Consider the following 25,616-nt stretch of genomic DNA (forward strand, 5'->3'; position numbering starts at 1 on the left):
CAGACTCTGCAAACTTAGGTAGTGGTCTGATGACATCACAACCTGACTGATGTGTGGACCATGGCCTAATGCCCATAAAACAAAAATCACCAATGAATCGAATAAAACACACATTCTTTTACCAAAAGTTGTCATTAATGGTTATACTAAATGAAACTCTATGTGCAAAATTCCTCTTAGTCAAGTCAAGCCAATTTCCAGTTACGTAGATTACACAAATAAATAAACTGACGAAGCAGCTCAGTTCACCAGTTCTTCACTTAGAATTATCTCCCACTGTGCTGAATGTCAAGAACAGGATGTGAGTTTATTCTGAATATCTACTTACCCTTTACTCTTATAGAAATACCTCCTGCGGAGCATCATCTAAATTAAATAATGATGGAAGCAGTGAGAATACTGAGTAAAACAGGCATCGTAACTAAAAATTAAGCAGAAGCACTTACAAAGTTCATAAAATTCTTACATTCATTCCTAGTGCACATTGAGGTGATGTGAAATGAAATATGATTGTATGGTACTGTTGGCCGGGAGGTTCCAGTCAGGTTCGGCTGCCAAGTGCAAGTCTTATTTCGGGTCGGTGCCACATTGGGCGACTTGCAGCCAATGATAAGGATGAAATGACAATGAGGACAACACAACACCCAATCCCAGAGTGGAGAAAATCTCCAACCCGGCAGGGAATCAAAGCCGGGCCCAATGCATGGGAGGCAAGCACGTTACCACCCAGCTAAGCAGGCATTGACGTGACAAAAGACATGGGATACCTCCTAATATCATATTACACCTCCTTTTGTCCAATGTAGGTAGCAACGCAATGTAGCGAGGACTCAACAAGTGGTTGGAAGCCTCTGGAGAAATACTGAGCCATGCTGCTCTATTACCATCCATAATTGTGAAAGTGTTGCAGGTGCAGGAGTTTTTTGCACAAACTGACCTCTCGATTATGTCCCATCAATCTTCGATGGAATTCATGTCGGGCAATCTTGATAGCCAAATCATTCACTCAAATTGCCCTGAATGTTTTTCAAACCAATTGTGAACGACTGTGGTCTGGTAAAAAGGCATGTCATAAAAATTCCATTGTTGTTTGGGAACAAGTAGCCAAATGTAACCATTTCCGGTCAATGGTCAGTTCAGTTGGACCAGAGAGTCCAGTCCATTCCATGGAAACATAGTCCACAACATTATGGAGCTGCCGCCACCAGCTTGCACAGTGCCTTGTCGACAACTTGGGTCCGTAGCTTTGCAGATTCCATGCAATACTTGAACCCTACCATCAGCACTTATCAACTGAAATCAGAATTTATCTGATGAGGTCATAGTTTTCCAGTCATCTAGGGCCCAACTGATAATGGTTGTGACCCCACGAGGGGTACTGCAGGCAATTCTGTGCTGTTAGCAAAGGCACTCGCAATGGTCATCTACCGCCATAGTCAATTAATAGAACATTTTTGCCAAACTTTCATAATGTATGTGTTCATCAAACAACCCACATTTATTTCTGAGGTTATCCCCCACAGCGTTGCTTATCTGTTAACACTGACAACTCTATGCAAAAGCCACTGCTCTCAGTCATTAAGTGGAGGCCGTCAGCCACTGCACTGTCAGTAGTAAGAGGTAATACTCTAAATTTGGTATTCTTGACACACACAAAACAATATAGATCTTGAAATAATGAAATCCCTAACAATTTCTGAACTGGAATGTTCCATGCATCTAGCTCCAATTACCATTTCTGTACCTTTGTGTACACAATACTACTGCCATCTGTATGTGTGCATATCGGTATCTCATGACTTTGTCACTTCAATGTATTTACCAATTTGCTTCATTTCACATACCTGAACACTCTTCTGCATGGGGTTTGTGAAACACAATATGTGAATTCATTAATTCTATTTGTTGCTAATTATAAAAATAATCAAAATAAAAAATAATTTCCATGTAGATTTTGCGTCCTTTTCTAGGACTCCTAGTGGGTTTTTGTATTTTGGTATTAAGATCTACCACAAGTTCCCACTTAGTGTTGACTAAGAAACAAACACTCACTATAAGTTCAAAAGAAAATTAAAAACATACTACATGGCTACACCTTCCACAACTTATCTGATCATCTAAGATTCAAGGATTGAAGATGCTCATTAGACACAGAGGCATACCCAACAAGGGGCAGGGCGGAAGGCAGCTGTACTGTGCCACATAAGAATAAAACAGTCTACAGTTTTGTGAATTTAACTCATACCCTACTTCACCAAACAGATGCATCATTTCACTGTCACTTTCTACAAAGTCAGAACATGTAATAGATAGTAACAAGTACTCCCCCTGAGCCGTTTGTTGTGAAGTGAAATATTTTGCTGTTCACCACCATTCACCTTGCACTGAAAATGCCAGAAAGCTCCAGGTTCTAAAACCTTCCAGCAGCAGCATTGCACCCTCAATATGATACTTTTCTTCTCTCTCTCTTTTTTTTTTTTTGCATGTTGAGATAAAAGAAATTATCCACATAGTCAAGGGAGATTGAAATTTGATTGTGATGGGAGGAGGGCAGAATTTAACAATATTGGAAAAAAAAGGGAAGAATATATATGAGAACATTGACTGGGGGAAAGGAATGAGAGGGAAGTCACCTAGTAAAATTTTACACAGAGCACAATTTAATCATAGCTAACGTATTATTCGAGAAGACACTTGAAGGTTTCAGACCAAATATATAATAGTAAGAGAGAGATTTCAAAACCACACTTTAAACTGCAAAACATTTCTGGGGGCAATCCATACACATACAATAGAAGGAAGAGCAGGATGAAGCAACCAAACAAGAAAGAGGCTAAATGACACTAGCAATCTGACATGGATATCATTCTACTTAATTAAAAAAGTAAATAAATAAATTGAAACTGCTGTTGTACCAGAACATATAGCAGCATCACAAGAAAAAGACAAAGAGATGAAGAAGATACACCATAAAATGTGTAAGTTCACGAAACAGGTTGAATGTGAGGAGAAGCTCATTATCGTATGAAGGATTTGTAATACTAACAAGGAGGAATTGGACAATGAAGGGATAATTTAATCACTTTATTTCTAGACTAAAAATAAAAGGTTGAGCTTTGTTGAAAGAGCCGGCAATAGTAACACTGCTCAGACATTTGGCACTGTAACAGCAGTTAATGCAAGCCAGAGTAAGTTTTCAGGCCTGTAGTTTTATATCGACAAAAACACAATCTTCTCGTATATACATACACAACATCTCTGGTTAATATAAATGAATAACCCATCATCTATATAATAAGGTTCTGAACTATAATACAGCTGTTCTGTCCAATTGTTTCATTCTGTTTCAGGAACCCAGAATACTGGGATGTGGGACATAATCAACAGCAAATTACCAGTCTGTGGTGATAGCAGGTGCCTAATCACATTGTTCACCTGAATATAAGAGCCATCTAAGTCTTGCCTGTATGTGAATGTGGTGTATATATTTCACCATATAGCGGAGATGCTGAGCCGTGATAGGCACAATAAAAAGATTCACACAATCATAGCTTTCAGCCATTAAGGCCTTTGTCAGCAGTAGACCCCCCCCCCCCCCCACACACACACACTGTAGTGTAGTTTCAGCTCTCTGAGACTTCAGATGTGTGTGTGCAAGTTGCGCTTGTGTGTGTGTGTGTGTGTGTGTGTGTGTGTGTGTGTGTGTGTGTGTGTGTGTGTGTGTGTGTGTGCGCGTGTGTGTTTGTGTGTTTGTGTATTTTGTTGGGACAAAAGTGTTAAGAAAACTCGTTAATCTATCTATTTTAGTGAAGGGAGTTTAAAATATTTTAACAGAAGAAACAAGTGGAAAAGTGGGGGAGCTTCTAAAGCAATAAAACCAAAAGATAAGATGCACTTTGGGAGAAATTGATAAGTTTTTTGACAATCCTTATCAACTGAAAAAGTGGGGTAACATGGAAAATTACAGATGATAAAAGAAACTAACAAGTAGATTATTTATTAATGAAACAAAGAGTCAGGAACAAAGTGTATTATAGGAGGAGCTACTTCGAACCTGACAATGACAGTGTCCTCGGCTTTGTTCTCAGAACCAAAAGTAAGAGAATTTTAAAATACACTGCGGACTTAAATTTATCCTACAAAATATTTGGAATGAAGGTAAGTGGTATTATCTTTACACGAAAGGAAAACATGCCAAAAGAAATAATGCCTAATAATGACTGTGTAGTACGAAGTGACTGATACAGTAATGAAGTACCATAGAGCATACGAATTAGTTCTCACAGGCAAGCAGTACATAGCATGCAGCAGATGATGTGACAAAGAAAGGCCATTCTTAATTTCTCCATGTTCAAAGAGAGTGTTGATTCTGCAACTGTTTGTTTAATTAATGGAAACTGCTGCAATCGCTATTGAGAACTTTACTCAGTCCACTACCAGTTTCAGTCTTTTCATGAAGGTGTTTTTAAAATCTTTCTGAGGAACTTTGCTGTAGGAAAGGCACATCATTTGATTGAACACATGTCCAATGATGTTGCTTCTTGACTGTACAGTTTCTCAGAACAACTTATAAAGAGCCTAATGTAAAACAAAGTGGTAGAGGATTCAGTAAAGTTCTCAACAGCAACTGGAGTAGTTTCCATTACTTAAATAAAAAGATTAAGCAATTACAAAATTTATGAAAAGATATGATGACAAAATCAGGACAAGCATCTAAGTAAGAACATGAACAGAAAATCAACAATTCTGAAGAGAATTACTGTGTATGGCTAATGAAAAGGTAATAGATACAGCACAGAAGAATGATAAAAGGAAACACTTTAGAAGCTGCTCCAGAACTCTATTAGAAAGCAAAGGTTTATGTATAATGAAGTAAAATATGAGGGAGAAATAATAATATAAGAACACAAAAGGATGTCAAACATTTGAAAACAATATCTTGATAGGATTGGGAATGATATAATGCTTTTGAAAGCAGTAGGCAAAAATGAACACAATGACTTGTATAAATGTTAAATTTATGGATTTGTTAATTACCAAAGTACTTAAAGATATTATTACGGTATAGTGCAAACAACAAAGAAACAATTTATCAATGAATGAAAGCTGTACTGCATACTACTTTTGTATCTCGTGCCTCTAAAGAATTGATAAAAAGGACATTAGTATAAACAATAGCCTATAAAGTGAAAGCCCAACTCTGAAGTGAGTTCAGAAGAGGCAGAAGAACATGGGTAATAGTGCTTATAGGACAGTATCGCAGACAGACTGACCAATGAATATTCTAACAAATAAGAATATATCTTGAGGGACCATAAGAAGGAGTCAAAGAGAATCTATGGGGTGTTAACGAGGTTAAAAAATACGTCTCACTATGGGTTAGCCTAAAGGCAATAAGTAAGAATAAAAAATATATATGTACAATCTTTCATTTCAAAAGGTTAAATTCTCATTAAACTATCTATTTATTAACATAAAACTCATTAATAAACTTGTTATTCAAAATATTTCTTTGATACTGACTTTATCATATGCTACAGAAAGAACATAATCATGAGATATATACAGATGTTAGCTGGCTCCAAGTTACGCAATAAAAGGAAAGAAAAAAAATGCTAGCCAAAACAAAATGACGCAATAGAATCATTGTTTGTGAACAATGGCAGTATGCGTACATTCTTAAGTACAAGTTACACATATCTGGGAAAGAGGAAAAATGAAAGACAAAAGTGAAGAGCCACTGAAAATGACGAAAGTTCCTGTTGTGTCGATTCCCTAAGGTCTCGACACAATGAGTGGCTAGGTGCACGCGAAACTAACGCAGACGGGCGTAAATTCTGAAACAGGAGACTGGATGAAAAACTATAAAGAAAAGAAGAGAGATTTTAATATACTTAACTTTAATGTAGTCTTGTTCTTGTTGAAATACATCTCTTGCATAGTAGTAAGCAATTAGCAATGATACACATGGCGCCTTGCTAGGTAGTAGCGATGGACTAGCTGAAGGCTATTTAATCTGTCTCTCGGCAAATGAGAGGAAGACTTGGTAGGTCTAGTCGCAAGCTATGTCGTCCGTACAACTGGGGCGAGGTCATGTCCGTGTCTTGTGACCTGCCATGTGGTGGCGCTAGGATTGCGAGTACACAGTGGCGACACGCGGGTCCGACATGTACTACAGGACCGCGGCCGATTTAAGTTACCACCTAGCAAGTGTGGTGTCTAGCGGTGACACCACAGTTCCCTTGCTAAACTAGAACCGTATTATCTATATGGGAAATTAGTACTTCCAGTGCTCCCAGTTGGTGCATATTTTGAGGATAACAAATGTAGTGCATCAGGCCCATAAAGAATTCCCTTTCATTATAAGCAGTTTATAGTCTCTTAGTGCAGTTTACAATGTAGTGCCTAGGGATTTCATTTCAATCCTGCTTTGCAAGGTAGAATCCTCAGTCACTTTTAAGAATGTCCAATACAGACCACAATCTCAGCAGTGTTGAATGTTTTACTGTCATTTCAAGGCTACACTGATGTCCTGAAAAACAGGCTACATTTGTTATTGGCAAGTACAAGGTCAAACAAGATTACCAGTCATGTAACTGAAGTAATATATGTCATTAGTTGCACAAAGAAATCCAGCAAAGTCAGCAAGCAATTGTGCGCAGGAAGTACAGCTGCCTTAAAAAATGTAGTTTTAGGTTCTAGTGCCCCACTTTTGCCTGTGCTGGATGGGCTCCTTTATTATGGAAGCAGCAATATTGAGATTGGTCATTGATATAAATAAACTACAGTTACCATTGTCAAGAGGCTGAGTTCAGCATGTTTTGCATCCCCCATAGTATTGACCTAAAAATGTTTGCGCATTTTCATTGCTTGTCATCTTACAGAATTATCTTATGGAGTAGTGCATGTACAGTAATTAAAGTCAGCAGAAGCAAGCAGTAAAAAGTAGATAAACATACTTCTTCCATATTCCTTTTTTAAGGATCTAGGAATTTTTACACTCACTTATGAATACATTTATGCCTTAATTTTTTTCTGACAATGAAAATTAGTTTCAACTTAACTGTGGTCTATATAATCACAATACAAGACTCTTTATCTAGGGTTCTGAGTGGAGTTACATACTCTGGTGCGTAGGTGTTCAGCAAATTCCCATCTACTATGAATCAAGAAATAGAGTATATCAACTGGTTCAAAAGAAGATTAAAAACATATCTCACTAGTCATACTTTTTAGAAATTATTTAACTACCTAGCTTCAGCGATTGAAAAGTTCTGTAAGCTACATGGCAATCAGAGCTGTTCATTTTAAAGCAGAAAAATTGGTAATGTACTGTCAACAGGACCCAGTATTTACAATTGTAGGTAACTATTTTCTTTAAAAAATATATATGTATTCAAGTAAATATTAATTATCAGTAGATAAACGCCTCCCATTTGTTTTAAGTGACAAGCAGTAGCTCGTTTCAGAGTAGCTGCTTGAAACGTAATAGCCCATTAGGACCCACTCAAAATGAATATTTTCCAGTCTAATTCAGGATCGCACACGTAAACAAAATAAACTCGTCTAGAAAAAATTATAACTGAGAAAATAACTGTTTAATCTCTTTCACTTCAAAGTGTAGAAGCTCTGTAAATGAAGGGAACAATTCCCATGAAGGGAGCCTCTAGTAATTAATAAAAAATGTATATGTATTATTGTAATTTCTTATTTGAGAATTTGTTCTCGAATAAAATAAGACATGTACTAATATCTTAATGTACTAGCTGTTCTGGAGTAAATATACAATCAGGTATGTATTTTCAATTTTTTGTATCAATTTTAATTGTTGATTAATCAAATATTCATTTTAAACAATGCCGAGGATTGTTCAGGATTGTTAAGAAAGTATAAATAGTTACAGTCATGTTGGCAGTGTGGGTCAGTACTTTGAGTGTATTTAGACAGAAAGCATGTAGCTTGTTGACCTTTATTTATTTCATTATTGTAAGTATGTTATAACTTATTTCAGATTTGTCAAGATGATTTTAATGAATTTGAGATTATAATAAATGTTCAGTAGAAACGAAAAACAGGATTAATTATTTAAAAAAATAACTGTCTCAAAGACTTATGCTGCAACAGATTGCCAGATACAACGAGTGAAACAACCCCTAAGAATGTTATATGCTTTCCTTGTTATTTACTTGCTTAAGTATCTTAACTCCTTCCACAAACCTCAAGGCTTTCCTTCACAAAGGACTATGCAGAACAAGATGAATGAATAAAAATAATTTTGAGGGACATTCAATAAGCAGTGCAACACACATTTTTTCTGAAGGCATGTTGCTTTTATTCAGGATTCTAATACATCATATTATTCCCCACCCTTTTGGCTGAAAAACCTTATTTTTCAACATAATATCCATTCAATGCAACAACCTTACACCACCTTACTGAGAGGGCCTGTATACCCGCACGGTACCACTCCACTGGTCAATATCGGAGAAAACATCTTGCTGCATCAACAACCAATGTTCGACAAAAAAACTGTCATGATCAGCCTCATAATGTGCAAGGATATCCAAACAGATGGTCCTTCATTGTTCCTTATGATCTTCTGTTAGGTGGTGAGGGACCCAACAGGCAAACACCTTTGAGTACTCCAACTGCTGGACATGTGTATCAGCACTACTAGCAGAGATACCTACTTGGGCAGCAAGGTGTTTGACTGTGATACATCAATCACATCGAATAACAGTCTCTACCCATTCCAACATTGTAGCAGTCACCACTGTGTGCAGCCAAGCAGCATGTGGGAGATTGGACAGGTTTGAATTATCTTACTACGATGATGACAGACTTCACTCAGTGACTCATCATGCATCATGCATTTGTAGACATTCTGTGAGCACCTATGAATATCTATGATGATGTGGTTTTCTGCCAAAAGAAACTCAATGACAGCTTGCTGCCTGGAATGCACCACTATTAGACACAATTTTGAAGTATTCTACTATGACGCATGACAAATTCCATGGTTTTTCAGCTGAAAATGGCTGAGAAAAAAAAACATGTTGCTTTACTTATTGAACACAACTTGTAATTAATTAATTAAAAAATATAAGGCTCCCAATAAATGATAACACAATGTACGTGTTACAGTTTGCAGATGACCAAATGATTTATCTGAACACTGTGGTGTTACAAAGTATATGACCAGACAACTGATACAAGAATATAAACAGGGGCATTGTCGAGTGCATAAACATTAATAAAATAAAATACACAGTAACTGGTAGCATAAATGAAGCTTTAGAATTGGAAAGAAAGATATAAACAATAGCATCTATTAGTAAATATAAACATATAGGAAAGGAAATTATGAATGACATGAAACAAGATAACAAGACAATCATGTTTATTGAATTTATTCTTGATCTAATTTCTGTATTTCTTTGTTTTTGCAGTTGTGTTCTTCAGTCCAAAAGTTAATTTGATGCAACTCTCCACACTGATCTACCCTGTGCAAGCCTCTTCATCTCCGAATAACTGCTGCAACCTATACCCTTTTGAACCTGCTTATTATATTCAAGCCTTGGTCTCTCTTTGCAGTTTTGAAACCCCACACTTCCCTGCAGTGTCAAATCAACAATTCCTTGATGCCTCAGAAAGTGTCCTGTTAACAAATCTCTTCTTTTAGTTAAGTTGTGCTATAAATCTCTCTTTGGCTCAGTTCGGTCCAGTACTCCTCATTAGTTTAGTGATCTACCCACCAAATCTTCAGCATTCTTCTATAACACCACATTTCAAAAGCTTCTGTTCTCTTTTGTTTATAAATGCTGAACATTATATGGGTAAACCAAGCGAGGTGGCGCAGTGGTTAGACACTGAACTCGCATTCGGGAGGACGACGGTTCAATCCCGCGTCTGGCCATCCTGATTTAGGTTTTCCATGATTTCCCTAAACCCCTCCAGGCAAATGCCGGGATGGTTCCTTTCAAGGGGCACGGCTGAATTCCTTTCCCGTCCTTCCCTAATCTGATGAGACTGATGACCTCACTGTCTGGTCTCCTTCCCCTAACAACCCAACCCATTATATGGGTATATCAGGTAGATCACTTACCTAATGAGGACATACTGAACTTGAAGAACTGCTTATCTTTCACATTTCACTTCTGTACAAGGCTGCACCAAGACGAATATCTTCAGAAAGTTCTTCCTAACACTTATTTAGTTTGGATGGTAACAAAGTCCTCTTTTTTAGAAATGTTTTCTGTGCTGCAGGCAGTCTACATTTGAAATCCTCTCTACTTCAGCCATCAGTTATTTTGCCCCCCACTTTCAGTGTCTCATTTCCTGATCTAACTCTTTCACTATCACCTGATTTAATTTGACTACATTCCATTACCCTAGTTTTAACTTTGTTGATATCTGTCTTATAATCCCTTTAAAAGACAATATCCATTCCAGTCAACTGCTCTTCCAACTCCTTTGCACACTCTGATAGAACTACAACACCATCAGCAAACTTCAAAGTTTTCCTTTCTTTCTTCCTGAACTTTATTAAATGGAATTCTTCAATTAAACACCTAAGAAATAACACCAAAACAAGAATATTTTAAACAATAAATAGGAGCATCATTAGACTGTTTCAGAAATATGGGCAACATTCGAAGTTACTAACTGCAGAGGTAGCTTTCTGAAGAAGTTCAGCAAGAGAAAGAGCAATGGCTTTTTTTTCCAAAGTAGCTACTTTCCACATATCAGCAAAGTACTCTTAAAATATTTACCATAATTACCAATGAAAGAAGATTAAGCACTATCCATATTCATTATTAGTATGCTTTAGAGAAGTAACAAAAACAATCAGTCCAGATCACAAATGCTGTTTATTTTTATGGTAACTTTTTAGAATATTTGAATTCAAGGATGTAAATTAGTATATAAATACCTGATAGCATTCTGTGTAAAGCTATATAAACACTTGCTACATGGTATTACATCAAAACAATGACTAATTGATTTCAGTCATACAGAGACCATTTTTCAGACTAGTAATGACTCCACTGGTGATGCATGGAGTCAATGCGCAGACCTGCTGTAATTGCAATAAGTACTGCATTGACAATGGGTGCTTCTTGCATTTATAATAGCTCTGCACCTTGACTCCACACATCACCATTGGACCATTGGAGACATTACCAGTCACAAGATGGTCTTTCTATGATTGAAACTGGTTACCACACCCTAAACACAAACAGATTTGCTACCTGATTGTTTATATTAGATTATGATACAAGTTCTTTGATGTTCCAATTATGAGTTCAAAAATTGACAGAAGCAGTTTGCAGTGGCTGCTTCCGCCATTGAAAGTATAATGATGTCACTTATTACATGTCCATAAGGACTCTAATTCATTATGAAACTTGATGTGTGAATTAATGAACTTTTGTTCATGAAATATGCTCATATTTGTTGATTGTGCTCTGTTTTCTCCTGTAGTATACATCTAATGACCTTTTTTGAGTTTTCTATTATCTGCAAGTAACAGCACATTAAAAAGTTGCTGACTCAGTTTCAGTAACAGCCATGTTTCTGTCTACACATGATTACTGGACTTCTACCAAATTTACATGTAACATTGCAATTTAGGAGAGTCTGGATTTAATAAATCAGACCACATCACACTTTTTATCTGACAAATGTATGCACATTCTTATGGTAGTGGAAGGTATTGGTGGGTATAAAAATTTTAACAGAGCTGACAACTATATGAGAAGCAGTCTCATTGCTTAGGTATTAGAACTCTTGACTTTGAATTTTTTTAATATTAGCAAATTTAGGCATATTGATGCACATATATTTTTTCATTTCTGGCATGATCATATAAATGTAAAATATTAGAAAAAATCATAGGAAATCAAATTGCAAAATTAGCACATTATCTGCCTCTTACCCTACAAAACTTTGACTGGAACTTACTTCCACATATCAGTTTACATAACCATTACTTAATATGTCAGTAAATCTTATTTTTAGTTTATTTGGTTCTCTTGAGAGTTTCAAGTACACACAGAACCTGACCATAGACAGTTTTCCACCAGATAGTTTCGCTGTCTTATCTTTCATCTAATAATTACAAAAGTAAATCAACATCAAACCCACAATAAACAACTACAATCAGTCAATAGCAAAATTTAAATGAGATAACTGTGGTACACATAGTACAGGCCTTTCATTGGTTCCAGATCTGACTTATAGCCACCAAGAAAAAAGAGGATAGGGTGTATACACTTTGAGATTGTAACTGAAAAAGTGAACTGTGAGGTCCACTGTTGACTACATATGTTAGATGAAATCCATTATATCACGAAGAGAAAGGATTAGAAGAAATGGTACTGGAATCAAGAGTAAAATGGCATTATGAGAAGGGATATTTAGAATAAGAGGGGGGGGGGGGAAGGGGGGGGGAGGGAGAGAGAGAGAGAGAGAGAGAGAGAGAGAGAGTTGAAATTATAATTCTACCTTTTGTATGTGTATTCTATTACCAGTTATAATTCTTCCAGTTATGTGAAATGACCAAGGTAAGATACAATCTGTGTAAATCTTTCACAATATAATTTTCTCTCTCACATGTTAACTAACTGTTTTACATTCACCGTAATATTTTTGACATGTTCACATATGCCATATACCATATGCTGTCTCCTGACTTGGAAAAAAGATCAGAATAATTCAAGCTGACCTCAATGAATATGACCCTCAGGTAGCCAAAACAAACAGTGTAACACTAGCCGTGTCCTATTTTCACCTAATGTCATTCAGAATTCCCTAACTATTCTATGAATGTGTTGTTGATCAAACTAATTATTAAGTATTTCTTCTCTACCTTCCAACTTTCCTTTCTCTTCTACCAAATTAATTAACTGTATTTCTAAAAACTACTACTCATACCATTTTTTGTTCAAGTACATTAATTTTTAATTGTTGGTAAAGAGAAGTTCTTTCGTTATCAAAGTTCCAGTTTCTTTCTGAAATTACTATTATTATTATTATTATTATTATTATTATTGTTATTGTTATTGTCATTATTATTTGTTTTCCAAGTTCAAAGTAACCAGGACAGACAAAGAATGCTATGTGCATAAATAACTACAACAGTTTCATCCAGTCATTTATTTTATCTATTTTTCAGAGTTTCATTAAACTATATTTTTACTTCCTGTTAGATGTGTTCTACAATCCGAATTTGTTATTGCAACAGTTAAGTGAACACAATTTTCAAGACATAGGAAATATTTATTCAAGATATTTATTTCCAGTAAGATTCTTTGGCATCATTATACAATAGATGTTACTAGCAACAGGAGTAATTCTTCTTCCAACTGCCACCCTCAGTAGTTTTCAGTTTATTGGATAAGTGGTTTCAAACACCTGTAAGTAGTAACTGTGTTGTCGAGCAAACAGTAAGTAAGAAAGACTGCGAGAAAAATTTCTAGTTCCTTCAAAGAAACCAATGAGCACAGAAGGTGTCATAACAACATGGAGAAGGTAAGTAACATGATTTTGAAAAGAAGTATTGCCTTTTTTGGCCATGTGGAACAAATGAGACCAGAAAGATTATCTAAAAGGATATTAATGTACTTTCTGGATAAGGAAATGAAAGAAGCGTAGTTCACAGAAGTTGGGAGAGATGAATACAAACTATAAGTTTCTCCTACAGATATTCAGGAGCATGATCTGCTTAACCCTCGCATTACCAAGTGGGGTATTCTCACTACCCCAGGTTGATTTTTTCCCTATAATAATGTTATCTGAAGGGCTACATGCCAGTGGTTTCATGACTTTGTACTAAAATGATTGACGTTGAATTCACACTCACAACTGTCTAATCGTTTTGGCTTTATCATTGTTATTCAAGTCATTTATTGGTGGGATTGTGAGACTACCCTGCTTGGTATGAAATGTCTTATTTGTAGAAAAAGAAGATTTTGAGAAATATATCTGTCATTCATCTTCTTTGTTGAGTTTTGCCAAAGAACCAATGTTTGTTACTGTTGCTGGTTATTACTGTTGAGTTGAATTTGACCTTCACTGTTGAGCTAACATTACACGAGTCAGTATTTCATCTGTAAGTAAGGATGTCCAAAGGACTTTCTAGTGAAGAGATCATGGAAATTCTATACAATTCTGATGTCAGTGATGATGAAAATGAATGGGACATTGACAATGAACTGAATGAATATATGGAACCTCTTGACAAAGACCACATCATAGCATCAGATGAAGCTGATGATGAAACATCAGAAGACACTACACATTCACGTGAACAAGTAGAAGAAGAAGAAGAATGTATGTTTCTAGAAGTGGGCTACAATTTTCCAGTGAACCACCAAAAGGTGGGCAGTGTCGACGTCTCATCATTTTGAATGTAACGCCTGGCCTAGTGAATGATGGAAAAACAATCACAACAATAACAGTCATTTTTATTATTTATCTCACCAGAAATCGTGAGCATCATTGTAGAAGAAATGAACAGGGAAGCCAAACGATTAATTTCTTTGTGGAATGCAGCTCAGTCTTCGAACAAAATGACATGGAGAGATATAAATGCAACTGAAGTGTACGCTGTATTAGCAATTCTAATAGGAGGTGGTTGAACTCGTGGACATCGCACAAGTGCTTCCGATCTGTGAGGAGGTAATGTTGCCTTTTGGCACAATTCTTTTCTGCTGCCATGTAAAGAAACTGATTTTTGTCTGTACTGAAATTCTTGCGATTTGACAACAGAGACACGAGAGCACAGAGAATTGAAGAAACCAAGGACAGGCTACAAGCCATCAGGGTAGTGTTCGACAAATTTGAATCTAACTTCTGCAAGAACTTCTATCCTTATGAATACGTGACTATTGATGAACGATTAGCAACGTACCGAGGAAACTGCCATTTTAGGGTTTATATGAAGAGCAAACCCGGCAAGTACGGCATTAAAATTTGGGTTTGTGCTGATGTGAAGACATCTTACTTATTACGGATCCAAATTTACACAGGAATAGTGGACAATACTCGGGAAGTGAATCAAGGACAGAGAGTTGTTTTGGATCTGATGGAGCCATTTCTGAATAACGGTCATGGTGTAACAACTGATAATTTTTTCACCAGTTTTCCATTGGCTGCTGAACTACTAAAATTACACACAACATTGGTTGGTACCTTGTGTTCCAATAAGAAAGAGATTCCCAAGGAATTCTTGCCAAACAGAAAGAGAGAAGTTCACTCTTCAATGTTTGGTTTCACAAATGACTTGACCCTAGTTTCCTATGTTCCAAAGAAGGGAAAGGCAGTAATACTACTCTCTACTCAGCATAATGGGAGACAAGTGAATGGTGAAGAAAGTCAACACAAACCCAAAATCATACTGCACTACAACAAAACCAAAGGTGCTGTAGATAATGGGGACAAAATGACAAGAGAATACAGTTGTGTTAGAGGAACGAGGTGGTGGCCACTAAGAATCTTCATGTAAATGATAGATATTCTGTACACTCAAAGATTTCCTGAATGACAGAAGAATAACTGAAGCCGACGTAAACTCTTCACAACTGAACTGGCATTTGGACTCAGCAAAGGCAACATGGAAGAAAGAGCCAAAAATATCAACACACTTCATAAAGAAGTACAAGATGCACTGAAAGCTTGTGGTATTGCAATTCCTTCATCAGTGATCCAGACCCAGTGTTCCAAGTTACCAACGCCACAAAGATGTCAAGATTGCAATGAGAAACGAAGATTGGAAAACAAGATTCTGTTGTATAACATGCAAGAAACCTTTTTGTAATATACACAGAGAAGAAACTGTTACTGTGAAGTGCATGCAGTGCAAAAATGTACTTGACTGAAAAGTTGAAAAAAGTCTTGTGTTATTTTACTGCAGTGACTGTTGAGGTACATAGATTATTAATTTTCTGTTCGTTGAGTACTGAATTTAGTCAAAGATATAAAAAAATTTTTGTACTTTGTATCTGTGATTTGATTAAATACTTCTAATAGCCTGAAAAGCTGTTTCTCAATACTAAATAAACCCATTCAATGGAAATGATGATATCTGAGAACAAATATTACAATAAAACATAAAACTCTTTTGGGGTAGTCCAAATACCCCGCTTGGTAAAATAGAGGTGTGAAAAAGCTTGGTAACGGGAGGATTAAGCAGAAATTACGAACCCACAAAAGTTTTCACAGCCAACGAATCATCCTGTCCTCACAAAGCACGTTATGTATTCTGTGTGTTGTATTCTTTAAGCTACTGATTTGCATTGCGTTACTAAGACTATTTCTATATCATTGTGAGATGATCCTTGGATGAATAATGATAGATAAATAGGAAAAGTCAAAGCTGAAGACACTAAAGGCAGGGATCTGAGAGAGAAAAGAATGACGCCAGAAATGAATGCGAGAGCATTGTACAACAGTTAAAGCTCAGAAAAAGAGACAGCAGAATTAACATGGTTTCTGGTTGACCAAAACAAAGAAAGAAGATGAAGAAGAAGAAGAAATAAAACCATTTTGGCTGCATGCTTACAAAATTACACACTTTCATGCAATCAGCATTTTCCGTAACTAAAGACACTCTTATGTGTCAACTTTGGAAAATGCTAATTACAGATCTGATTGCATATTTTTCTAATAATATGTTTATCATGCTGTTATACACTGTATATTGGGCAACACTTTCGTTATTTATGTGCATTTGAAAATAAAATATAAAATTCTAAAACTGGTAAGGGAATCAAGTTAAAACAGTTGGAAAAGGATTTACTCCAATTCCTAATTCTGTTAGTTGTTGGTCAATTCCGATCCACAAATGTGGAAAATGTTCTAGAAATCTGTGTTATTATTCACACTTTGCATATCTGCTCTAGAAATCTGTTATTATTGACACTCTGCATACCTAATTCAAAACCAATAGCCCAATGAGGAATTACTCACATTTGACACATTTTCCTTCCAGGCAGCAACCATTGCAGCATTCAGCATCTCTGACACACTGCAAAGACAGACAATCTCAATTAAAACATAATCTCATGTAGTGGTTCATATTGCTAATACATTATTAGAAGAAGAACATACATAAAACAAAACAACTTACGATACATCATTAAAAATATTTAAGTCACTTTGCCTGCTGAAACTGAATTATGATTTAGTAGACAGACAATCATATAAATAAAAAGGTAGTAAGCCTAGTAATTCCAGTCAGATATATCTTCATCTAGGTATAAACCAAATACCAGTATGTTGGAGAGAATGAAAATTTTAAACACGGGGAAGGAAAGTCATAACATCACACATCAATGAAGACAAAGCAGATCTAGGTGACTGAGAAATCAGTGAGAAATGACTGATGTAATTTGATGTGGAGCTTTCAGAACTGATTTCATCTCTGATAACACTGATTTAGGGCAGTTACAGTTACTGATGTCCACTTTTGGTGTAACACCCTAGTTGAACTCCCAGTGAGAATATAAAACAGTGATGGATAACTTAGTTCTGAAACAGACTATCCTTCTTGAGAAAAATACATGTCCCACAATTGACTACTCATCTGAGCAATATGGCCAAATGACAAAGTAAAGTATCCCTATAATCAGATTTAATGTAGAATTGAAATATAGAACTGCATAGAATCATAAATGCTGACTCAATCACACTATTAAGAGAGATTACCATATGAATAATGCAAAAAAGTATACAAATGGCACACATTTAAATGAGAAATTCAATTCTTTCCTACAAGAATTCTTACAACATATGTGGTTACAGATATAGTCATTTTTTTTAGTATCGATATCTGTACCTTATGCACAGTGGCCCAGCGCAACACCACTGCTGCCAGGGGAAACCCAGTCTTGGAGAAGCTCAGTTTGGGTCCAACCATTATTGATGGTGTGGAAGGCAATGATTAGTGGGAAGTCACAGCTGTGTGTGCCATGAGAAGTTTGATAAATCTGTTAAATGCTGCAGTGTTTATGGACAGGATTGAGAACTATTGGTAATAAATCAGTAGCAAAGATCTCTAAAAGCAATGGTTACCTCATAAAAGTAATAAGAAGCTGAAATAAGAGTGAACGTCAAAATGTGTGTGTAGAGATGTTAGGACCCTGTACCGTGCCTTGTACTACAGGCAGTAAACCTTTCAGTTCTATGAAGTCAGTGTCTCCTTTTGACTCCTTTTAATATCTATTAGAACTAACTGAGTATGAAGATTATGAATGGCAAGTGTAATGATTTTGATGGGGCATGTACCTGTGGGCAGATGGTCCAGTTTTTAGTCTACAGGTGCATGTTCCTTGAGAGTATGAAGCCCATTCTAAGCTGTGTGACAAAACCATTGGTATAATTGCCATGGTTATACTAACACAGCTAGTTTTAGAGAGAAACTTTTCCATGACAGATACAAAAAGAAGGTTGGTTGGTTTTGGGGTTTGATGGGGCTAAACATCGAGGTCATCAGTCCCCTGTACCAGACAGACAGACTTGTAAAAAGCCTATACAGTAAAAGCATAACTTCTGCACCCAGAGGGAGGGAACACCAAGGGGTACAGAACTAAAATAAACATCGCAGTAACACAAAATAGAGGACACTTAAAAGGAGCAGAGCAAATAGTTGACTAGAGTAAAACAGACTACAGTGGGTGATGGATCAGGTAAAAGATCAACTACTCAACTACAAACGAAGAACCTCCAGCTGGAAAGCATTGAAGAGGTACCAACACAACTTGTTACCATAAAGGACACTATTTTGGTATCCACATCACAATTAAAAGTCGCTGAAGTGGGTGTAGCCTGAGAAATCATGCGAGAGCACCCACACTAGAGCGAGTGATAAAACCCAGCTGCATGGAAAAAATGTAAAACTGAGTCAGCTATAGAGGCATCGTCACCTAGAATTAAAGGAAGTGCAGCTGGTAAATTATAGGACTGCCGCAAGGGGGCTAAAAGGGGGCAGTCCAACAGAAGATGGACCACTGTCAGCCCTGCATCACAGCGACACTTGGGTGGGTTATCACGACGAAGGAGATAGCTGTGGGTCAACCGCATATGTCCAATTCGGAGATGGCAGAGAACAACTGAGTCCGTATGCGTGCCCATCAAGGATGAGTTCCACACAGCCGTGGACGACTTGACCATGAGGAGCTTATTTGGTGTGTTCAAGACAGACCATTTGGAGCTCCAGACATCGTGGACCTTGCAATGTAGGGCTGACTGGAGGTCTCTTTCCACTAGACCAAGCTCCAGATGTGGGGAAGTGGTGGCCTGCTTGGCCAACCGATTGACACGTTCGTTTCCTGGAATGCCGATGTGGCCCGGGGTCCACCAAGAGCAAAAACAGCATCTTGAATACTATGCACCAAAGGGTCCCAAGAAAAACAATGGTCAAGTGCTTGCAATCCACTCAGGGAGTTACTGCATATGACAAATGACTCCCCAGGTCAGGAGGAAAGGTGAGCGAGTGCACGATAAAGAGCAACCAGCTCTGCAATGAGAACACTGCTCCCACAAGGCAGGGAATGCTGCTCAACGTAGTCGCTGTGGATGAAAGCAAACCCAGTGCGACCATTGACCACAGAACCATTGGTGTAGACTACATCTGCATCGCAAAATGAGGCAATAAGAGCCAGGAATTGTTGACGAAGACTGACAGGTGGAACGGAGGACTTGGAGTCGCAGGACAAATCCAAGCAAAGCCACAAGCGAGGGAGGGACCAAGGAGGGGTACAAGAAGAGTGCCGGAAGGATGGAGGAAGGGGGTAAGGACTCGAGTGATGAGAGAAGGAAACAAACGCGGACCGCGATCGGGAGACCCAACCTAGGCCGTCGCAAAAAGAAGGAGTAGGCATCTTACAGTTGGTGACATGCATGAAAGATCTTTTTGAATCCATAGTTATCTTCTGAGGAAAGAATGCTTAAAAAAAGAAAAGCAGCAGCACAGCAAGCAGCATTCAATGGCCAGAGAATAAACAGTAATCATCACAAATGCCTAGGCCACTAACAGTTTTTCAAAGGAAAGGAAAGGAACTAACCATAATTCAATGTACTTGGAAATAGGGCTAAAATAGGAAGGTTGTGAAGAAAAGTGTGTGTGATAGATGTAGTACATACTTTCAGTATTATCAGAAAGTGTGTCTTTTGTTGTTTAATGTTTTTGAAACAGAACTGTGCATACCAGCATGACAATTTACAGGTTGAAGGAAGGCAACAACAAACCATCTCTACTAGGTTCTTCACTAGAATATTGGTGCAAAATTTCTGCATCTGCTGCCCAATACTCATTCCTGAAGTATGGGACTGCTTTTGAGGAATGTAGAGGCTGATCATTACCACGTTTTAACACAAGATCACTTGTGATACATTTCTTAATTTACAACTTTCTGTCATTATTACGGAAACTGATTTTCTTAAAATTTCTGTAGAGTATTTGCTTAGTATTTGGAAGTCAAATAAAGTCAAGTTACAGTTACGAACATGCTTGGATATTGCTAAACATTAATGATTTAGTTCATTTATCAAAAGTTCATTAATTGGTCACAATATTAAATTACTTCTCAATGCCAAAAGTGTTGCATTGTGAACTTTTAAATACATTTAAGAGAAACATTAAATTATTCACTGATTTTTTACTGAAACTCAGTTATGTTGAATGATATATGAAGACTCAGTTGTAAGCTACATTAAGGAACAGTTGATAAGAAACTGAGTTATTGTATGTAAAATGGAGAAGGTGATGTACCTTATTCATATTAGTTGACAGTTCTGTGATAAACAGAGAAATGTCAGCTGTACCTCTAATTTCAGATACTCACTAATGGGGATTTTGTCAGAACATGTGTGCTGTTCACTTTCTAATGCACATACACTCTACAAATCACTACATACATACATGATGGTACTTCCCATTTTACCAAGTCTTGTGGCAGTTTTCAGTACTCACGTAACTGACATATGAATACAAATTAAACAGGTATGACTCAGACTACAGGTGCAGGATGTGCTTGTAACTGTGCAGATATTGAGGAAGAGTGCCATGTCACCATCTTTAGCACTTGCAAATGTTAACAATGCACTTAGTGTCTCCAGGAGACTGCACATTCAAATCTATATAGCGCGATTATATGGAGATGTTACAAGCTTTCAGGGTTGATGGAGAATGGTAAATGTATCAATTTGAGGTAATGGACCCTGGTCAGGAAACAATCGAGTCGAAAGTTGTAACAAAAATCATTCTAACATCTCTTCCACCAGAATACTTGTACTGGTGTGGTTGTTCCTAAGATTGTTAGGTAGTTGGCAGTATGAACCAAAACAAGGAGGTCATTAGAGATGGAGCACAAGCTCACATTAGGGAGGAGTGGAAAAGGAAAGCAGCTGTGACCTTTTGAAGAAACCAAAACAAGAAAAAAAAGGCCAATAATCCTCGGGCCCTAAAGTGCATACCTTAATAGCTATGAGCAACTGTTTATCTACACTACTGTGAAACAAATCTCTTCTACTGCACGAGTGCCCATATTTATTGAACATTTTTTTCTTGTTTTGGTCCATACCACATAATCAAGAAATATGGAAATCAGAGAGCTGGTAGTAGAACTGATGTGTTTTACAGTAATTAAGATGAACAAATGTCCATATCTCTTAAGGTATGCATGTTAGAGCTAATGTGTACTAGACATATTATTTATTTATTTATTTTGATCCACACTAACACCTCTGAAAGTTGTTGACAGCCAGCAAGAAAAGTACTGGTACAGGTATTCCACTGTCAGAGGTATCACAATGATTTTTGCTTATAACAATCATTTTTGGACTAAGGCCCCTTACCTCAAATTGATGCAATTACCCTTCTCCACCATCGCTGAAAACTTGTAACACACAGAATCACCCTGTGTAATGGTACCCTGTCCCAAAGGGGTAATAATAATGCTTTAAACAACAACAACAATGACAACAACAACAACAATAATAATAATTGTTAGTACTGATTGCTTGTATTTCAAAAATAAAGAGAAAATCATCATTTATTTAAGTCCTAGTGGACATAGCTCAGATGAGATCTGAATAAGTCTACAAGCTGTTCACAGCTTAATCTCATGAAGATTCGTATAATGCAATTTCACAATGACAATACTGACCTCCTACCACCAGACACCCACTAATGGTCACACACTGAATGAAGCAGAGTGTGCAAAATTCCTTCAGGTGCAGCTGGATAGTAAGTTAAAATTGACTCAAAATATGGATAAACTAATCAGGAAGTTAAGTTCAGCATGTTAGACCCTTAGCAGCATTTCTCATTTTGTTAACTTAAAGGCAAGAGTAATGACTTATTTTGCATATTCTCACTCCCTCTTAACTTGTGGAATCAACTTCCAGGATAGTGTACCTAAAGACCAAACGTCTTTGTTCAGCCAAAGGGCATAGTGAGAATATTGTGTAAAGTAGATAACTGAATATATCACAGAAGCCCATTTTAAGGACCATAAAATTCTTAGAATTCTTACACTCACTCTCAGATACATATACAACTTAATGATTTTTCCTGCTAATAATAAAAAAACAGCTTCAGTTGAACTGTAATACATACTGTTACAATGCAAGGCTCAATAATAAGATATTCAACAAACTCCTGTCTGACATAAAGCAAGAAATTCAAAATCCCTACCAATTCAAAATAAAATTAAAAACATACCATATTAGCCACTCTTTCTGCAAATTATTTAAGTATCTATTTACAGGGATTGAAAAGGTCTGTTAGCTACATGCCATGTATTGATGTTTGTTATAAACCTGTATGACAAGAAATAAAATACTGAGAACAGTATTTATAGATGTAAAAAATTATTTGAGAAATACCATTATAGTAAGTAAATATGTAAATTACTGATTGATAAACAGCTTTATTCAAAGTAGCAGCTTTTTTACTAGTTTACTCACTTAACATTTGATGCAAAAGTATGACCATCATTAAGCAGTACAGTAATACTTTACAGTTAATATAGTATAAAGATTAAGTTTCTATGATGTCTCTGTCTCATGTTAATGTATATCTTGCCCTGTTCCACATTCCTGAAGTTTCTCCTTTTTGATAGGATAGATGAAACATGATGTCTGAATTAATTAATTAATTAATTAATTAATTAATTAATTATGATATCTGTTTCCACTAAGGTTTCCATCTTCAAAGTGAATATTATTGTGGATATCCATGGATATCTGTGCCTGCACAGACCTCTAGCTAAAGCTATACACTGTACAGAGTGAACTCAAATTTTAAGCACAAAGAAAAGCAAGTTTCAAATTATCAGGAATGAAACAAATGAACTTGGTAAGGCACATCATATTCAACTGTCTGAAAGCACACATACAAAAATGGACCACTGGAATTAGATGCTATATGTCAGACTTATTTAAGGTGCATTTACACCTGTGTGCCTTGTAACTAGTTGCTGTGCGACTGTGCTTCCCCCACATGCAAGTAGAGGCATACATGTAGGTTGCATGTCTCTTCCTTAACATGTGCATGTGGAGTGATTCCAATCACAACTGTGCCTCTACTGCCATGTGGGACAAGCTACAGCTGCACAGTGACTAGCCGCAAGGCGCACAGGTGTAAAAGTACCTTTAGACAGTCTTTCCACTGCCAGACATTACTGTCGCCAAAGAGATCACAAAATTCATGAACTTGCTGAAAATTAATTACTTTTCTGATTATGGCGTTACTTTAACCCAGTACTAAAGTATTGTGCTGACTAGGTAGTCCACTTTATAAAAGTGGAGATAACCAACTGAACTCTAGTTACAGGTTCATCTTGTTCCTTTTCATGGTCTCTAAAAAGTTTTTAGAAGGCTGCTTGCAACAGAATATTTGATCACCATTCTGAGAATAACATTTTAACAACAACAAAGTTTGGCTTTCATGAAGGCTTCCTCTAGCAATCATTGTGTTTGTAAGCTTTCCTGTCACACTAATTTTGTGCAAGGGTCAGAAATTAGTTTCAGACAACTTCGGCAGGGCAGCCTTCCCACTTTTTTTAATCAGAATATTTTCTATGACCAGCAATGTATTGTGTTGTATTCTAGCATTTTCCTTTCTTTTTGTGTGATTCAATTAATATAAAATGGACTGCATAAGTTATGTTGGCATATAATAACTTTTCAGAAAGTTCGGTTGCATTAACTTTACCTACTTTATTAATACTGAGATTAATTAATGTGTGTGCAAACAACATTTTTATGCAGTTCTACTACATAATTATTAAATAAAACTGTAATTGAGGTCATTGAGACTCATGAGAGCACACAAACAAAGGCTTGTGGTTGCAATGAAGATTTATTGGCAAACATTATTCAATCTAATATTCTCAATAAATAGGCAGTATGAGCAACGAAAGCATGTGGCTTATATCAGGAGAGTCTGACTGTGATATTAATGTTATATTAACACCAAGGCTGTATACAGGGAAAATGAATAGTTGCAAAATGATGAAAAGATGTAAGATCTTCTGATGATAAAAACTTGGTAAAAAAAAACTGTCAGTTGATTGTCACCATAAGAAAATGTTATGCAAAGTGCGTAAAAATACAAAATGGCCCAATACAATTTGATTATCTCATCACTGAGTAGTTATTGGGATCATTCAAACCCATCAAATATCTATGGATACCCATCCAGAATGATTTAAGGTAGAATCACAACAGAAATATACCAGGTGGTTATGATTAAACTTTCCCTATTTAACACATTATAACATGGAAACTAATTACTGAATGATTTACCAAACTTGGTAGCATTAATGCCAAGGACATGGGGAAGAAAAATAATGGAGAATAAATTCAACTGAAACACTTTTAATGTGTTGCTATGGTACATCATACCATTACATACCAGTACCATTACTACTATGAAAGGGGCCCAATATGGCATCCATCAGTGTCTAGCAGAGTCTGAAAGTGTGGGATTGCATTCTGTACAACAGAACAAAGCATTTCCATTGGTATTCTGGCTACCTCTCTTGATATGCTGCATTTCGGATTAGCATGTGAGTGAATGTTTCCCTGGTAAACCCTGTCCTCCAGGTAGCCCCACAACCAGAAATCACAGGGAGTGAGAGCAGGTGATCACGCCAGCCAAGCATTTTCAAATGATCGGCTGATAGCCTGATCATTTTCAAATGTGTTTCAGAGAACGGGGTCAATGTCACAAGCAATGTGTGGTGGGGACCCATCTTGCATGAAAACTGTTGAGTTCAATGCGCCTTTCTCCTGCAGAGTGGGTATGACATGCTGGAGAAGCATATCACAAAAACGTTGGTGAGTCACACTACACATCTGTAGTCCTTGAGTGCCAACCTGTTCAAAAAGAATGGGCCAATGATGAGCATATCCATGAAGCCACACTATCTGGTGACACGTTCAACATACAGAGGAACTTCATGCACAGTGACTGGAGGTGAACATCCCCATACTTGCCAATTCTGTGTGTTCACCTCACCAGTCAGGGGAAAATGAGCCTTGTCTGTCCATAGGATGGTCCACAGCCAGACCTCATCAACTACAATCTTTGCAAGAAAGTGGAGAGT

At 36.9% G+C, this 25,616-nt stretch overlaps 1 protein-coding gene across 1 annotated transcript in view; it reads right to left on the reverse strand.

The window, feature by feature from the left end:
* The window catches only part of LOC126262744 (dickkopf-related protein 3-like), a 171,965-nt gene that overhangs the window by 66,491 nt on the left and 79,858 nt on the right, over positions 1 to 25,616 (reverse strand). The window contains exon 3 of the mRNA XM_049959553.1: positions 16,972 to 17,029. Within this exon, the coding sequence (XP_049815510.1) occupies positions 16,972 to 17,029 (58 nt within the window). The remainder of the gene's footprint in view (positions 1 to 16,971; positions 17,030 to 25,616) is intronic.

Source organism: Schistocerca nitens, chromosome 6, assembly GCF_023898315.1.
Source record: "Schistocerca nitens isolate TAMUIC-IGC-003100 chromosome 6, iqSchNite1.1, whole genome shotgun sequence".
Classification (NCBI taxonomy): domain Eukaryota; kingdom Metazoa; phylum Arthropoda; class Insecta; order Orthoptera; family Acrididae; genus Schistocerca; species Schistocerca nitens.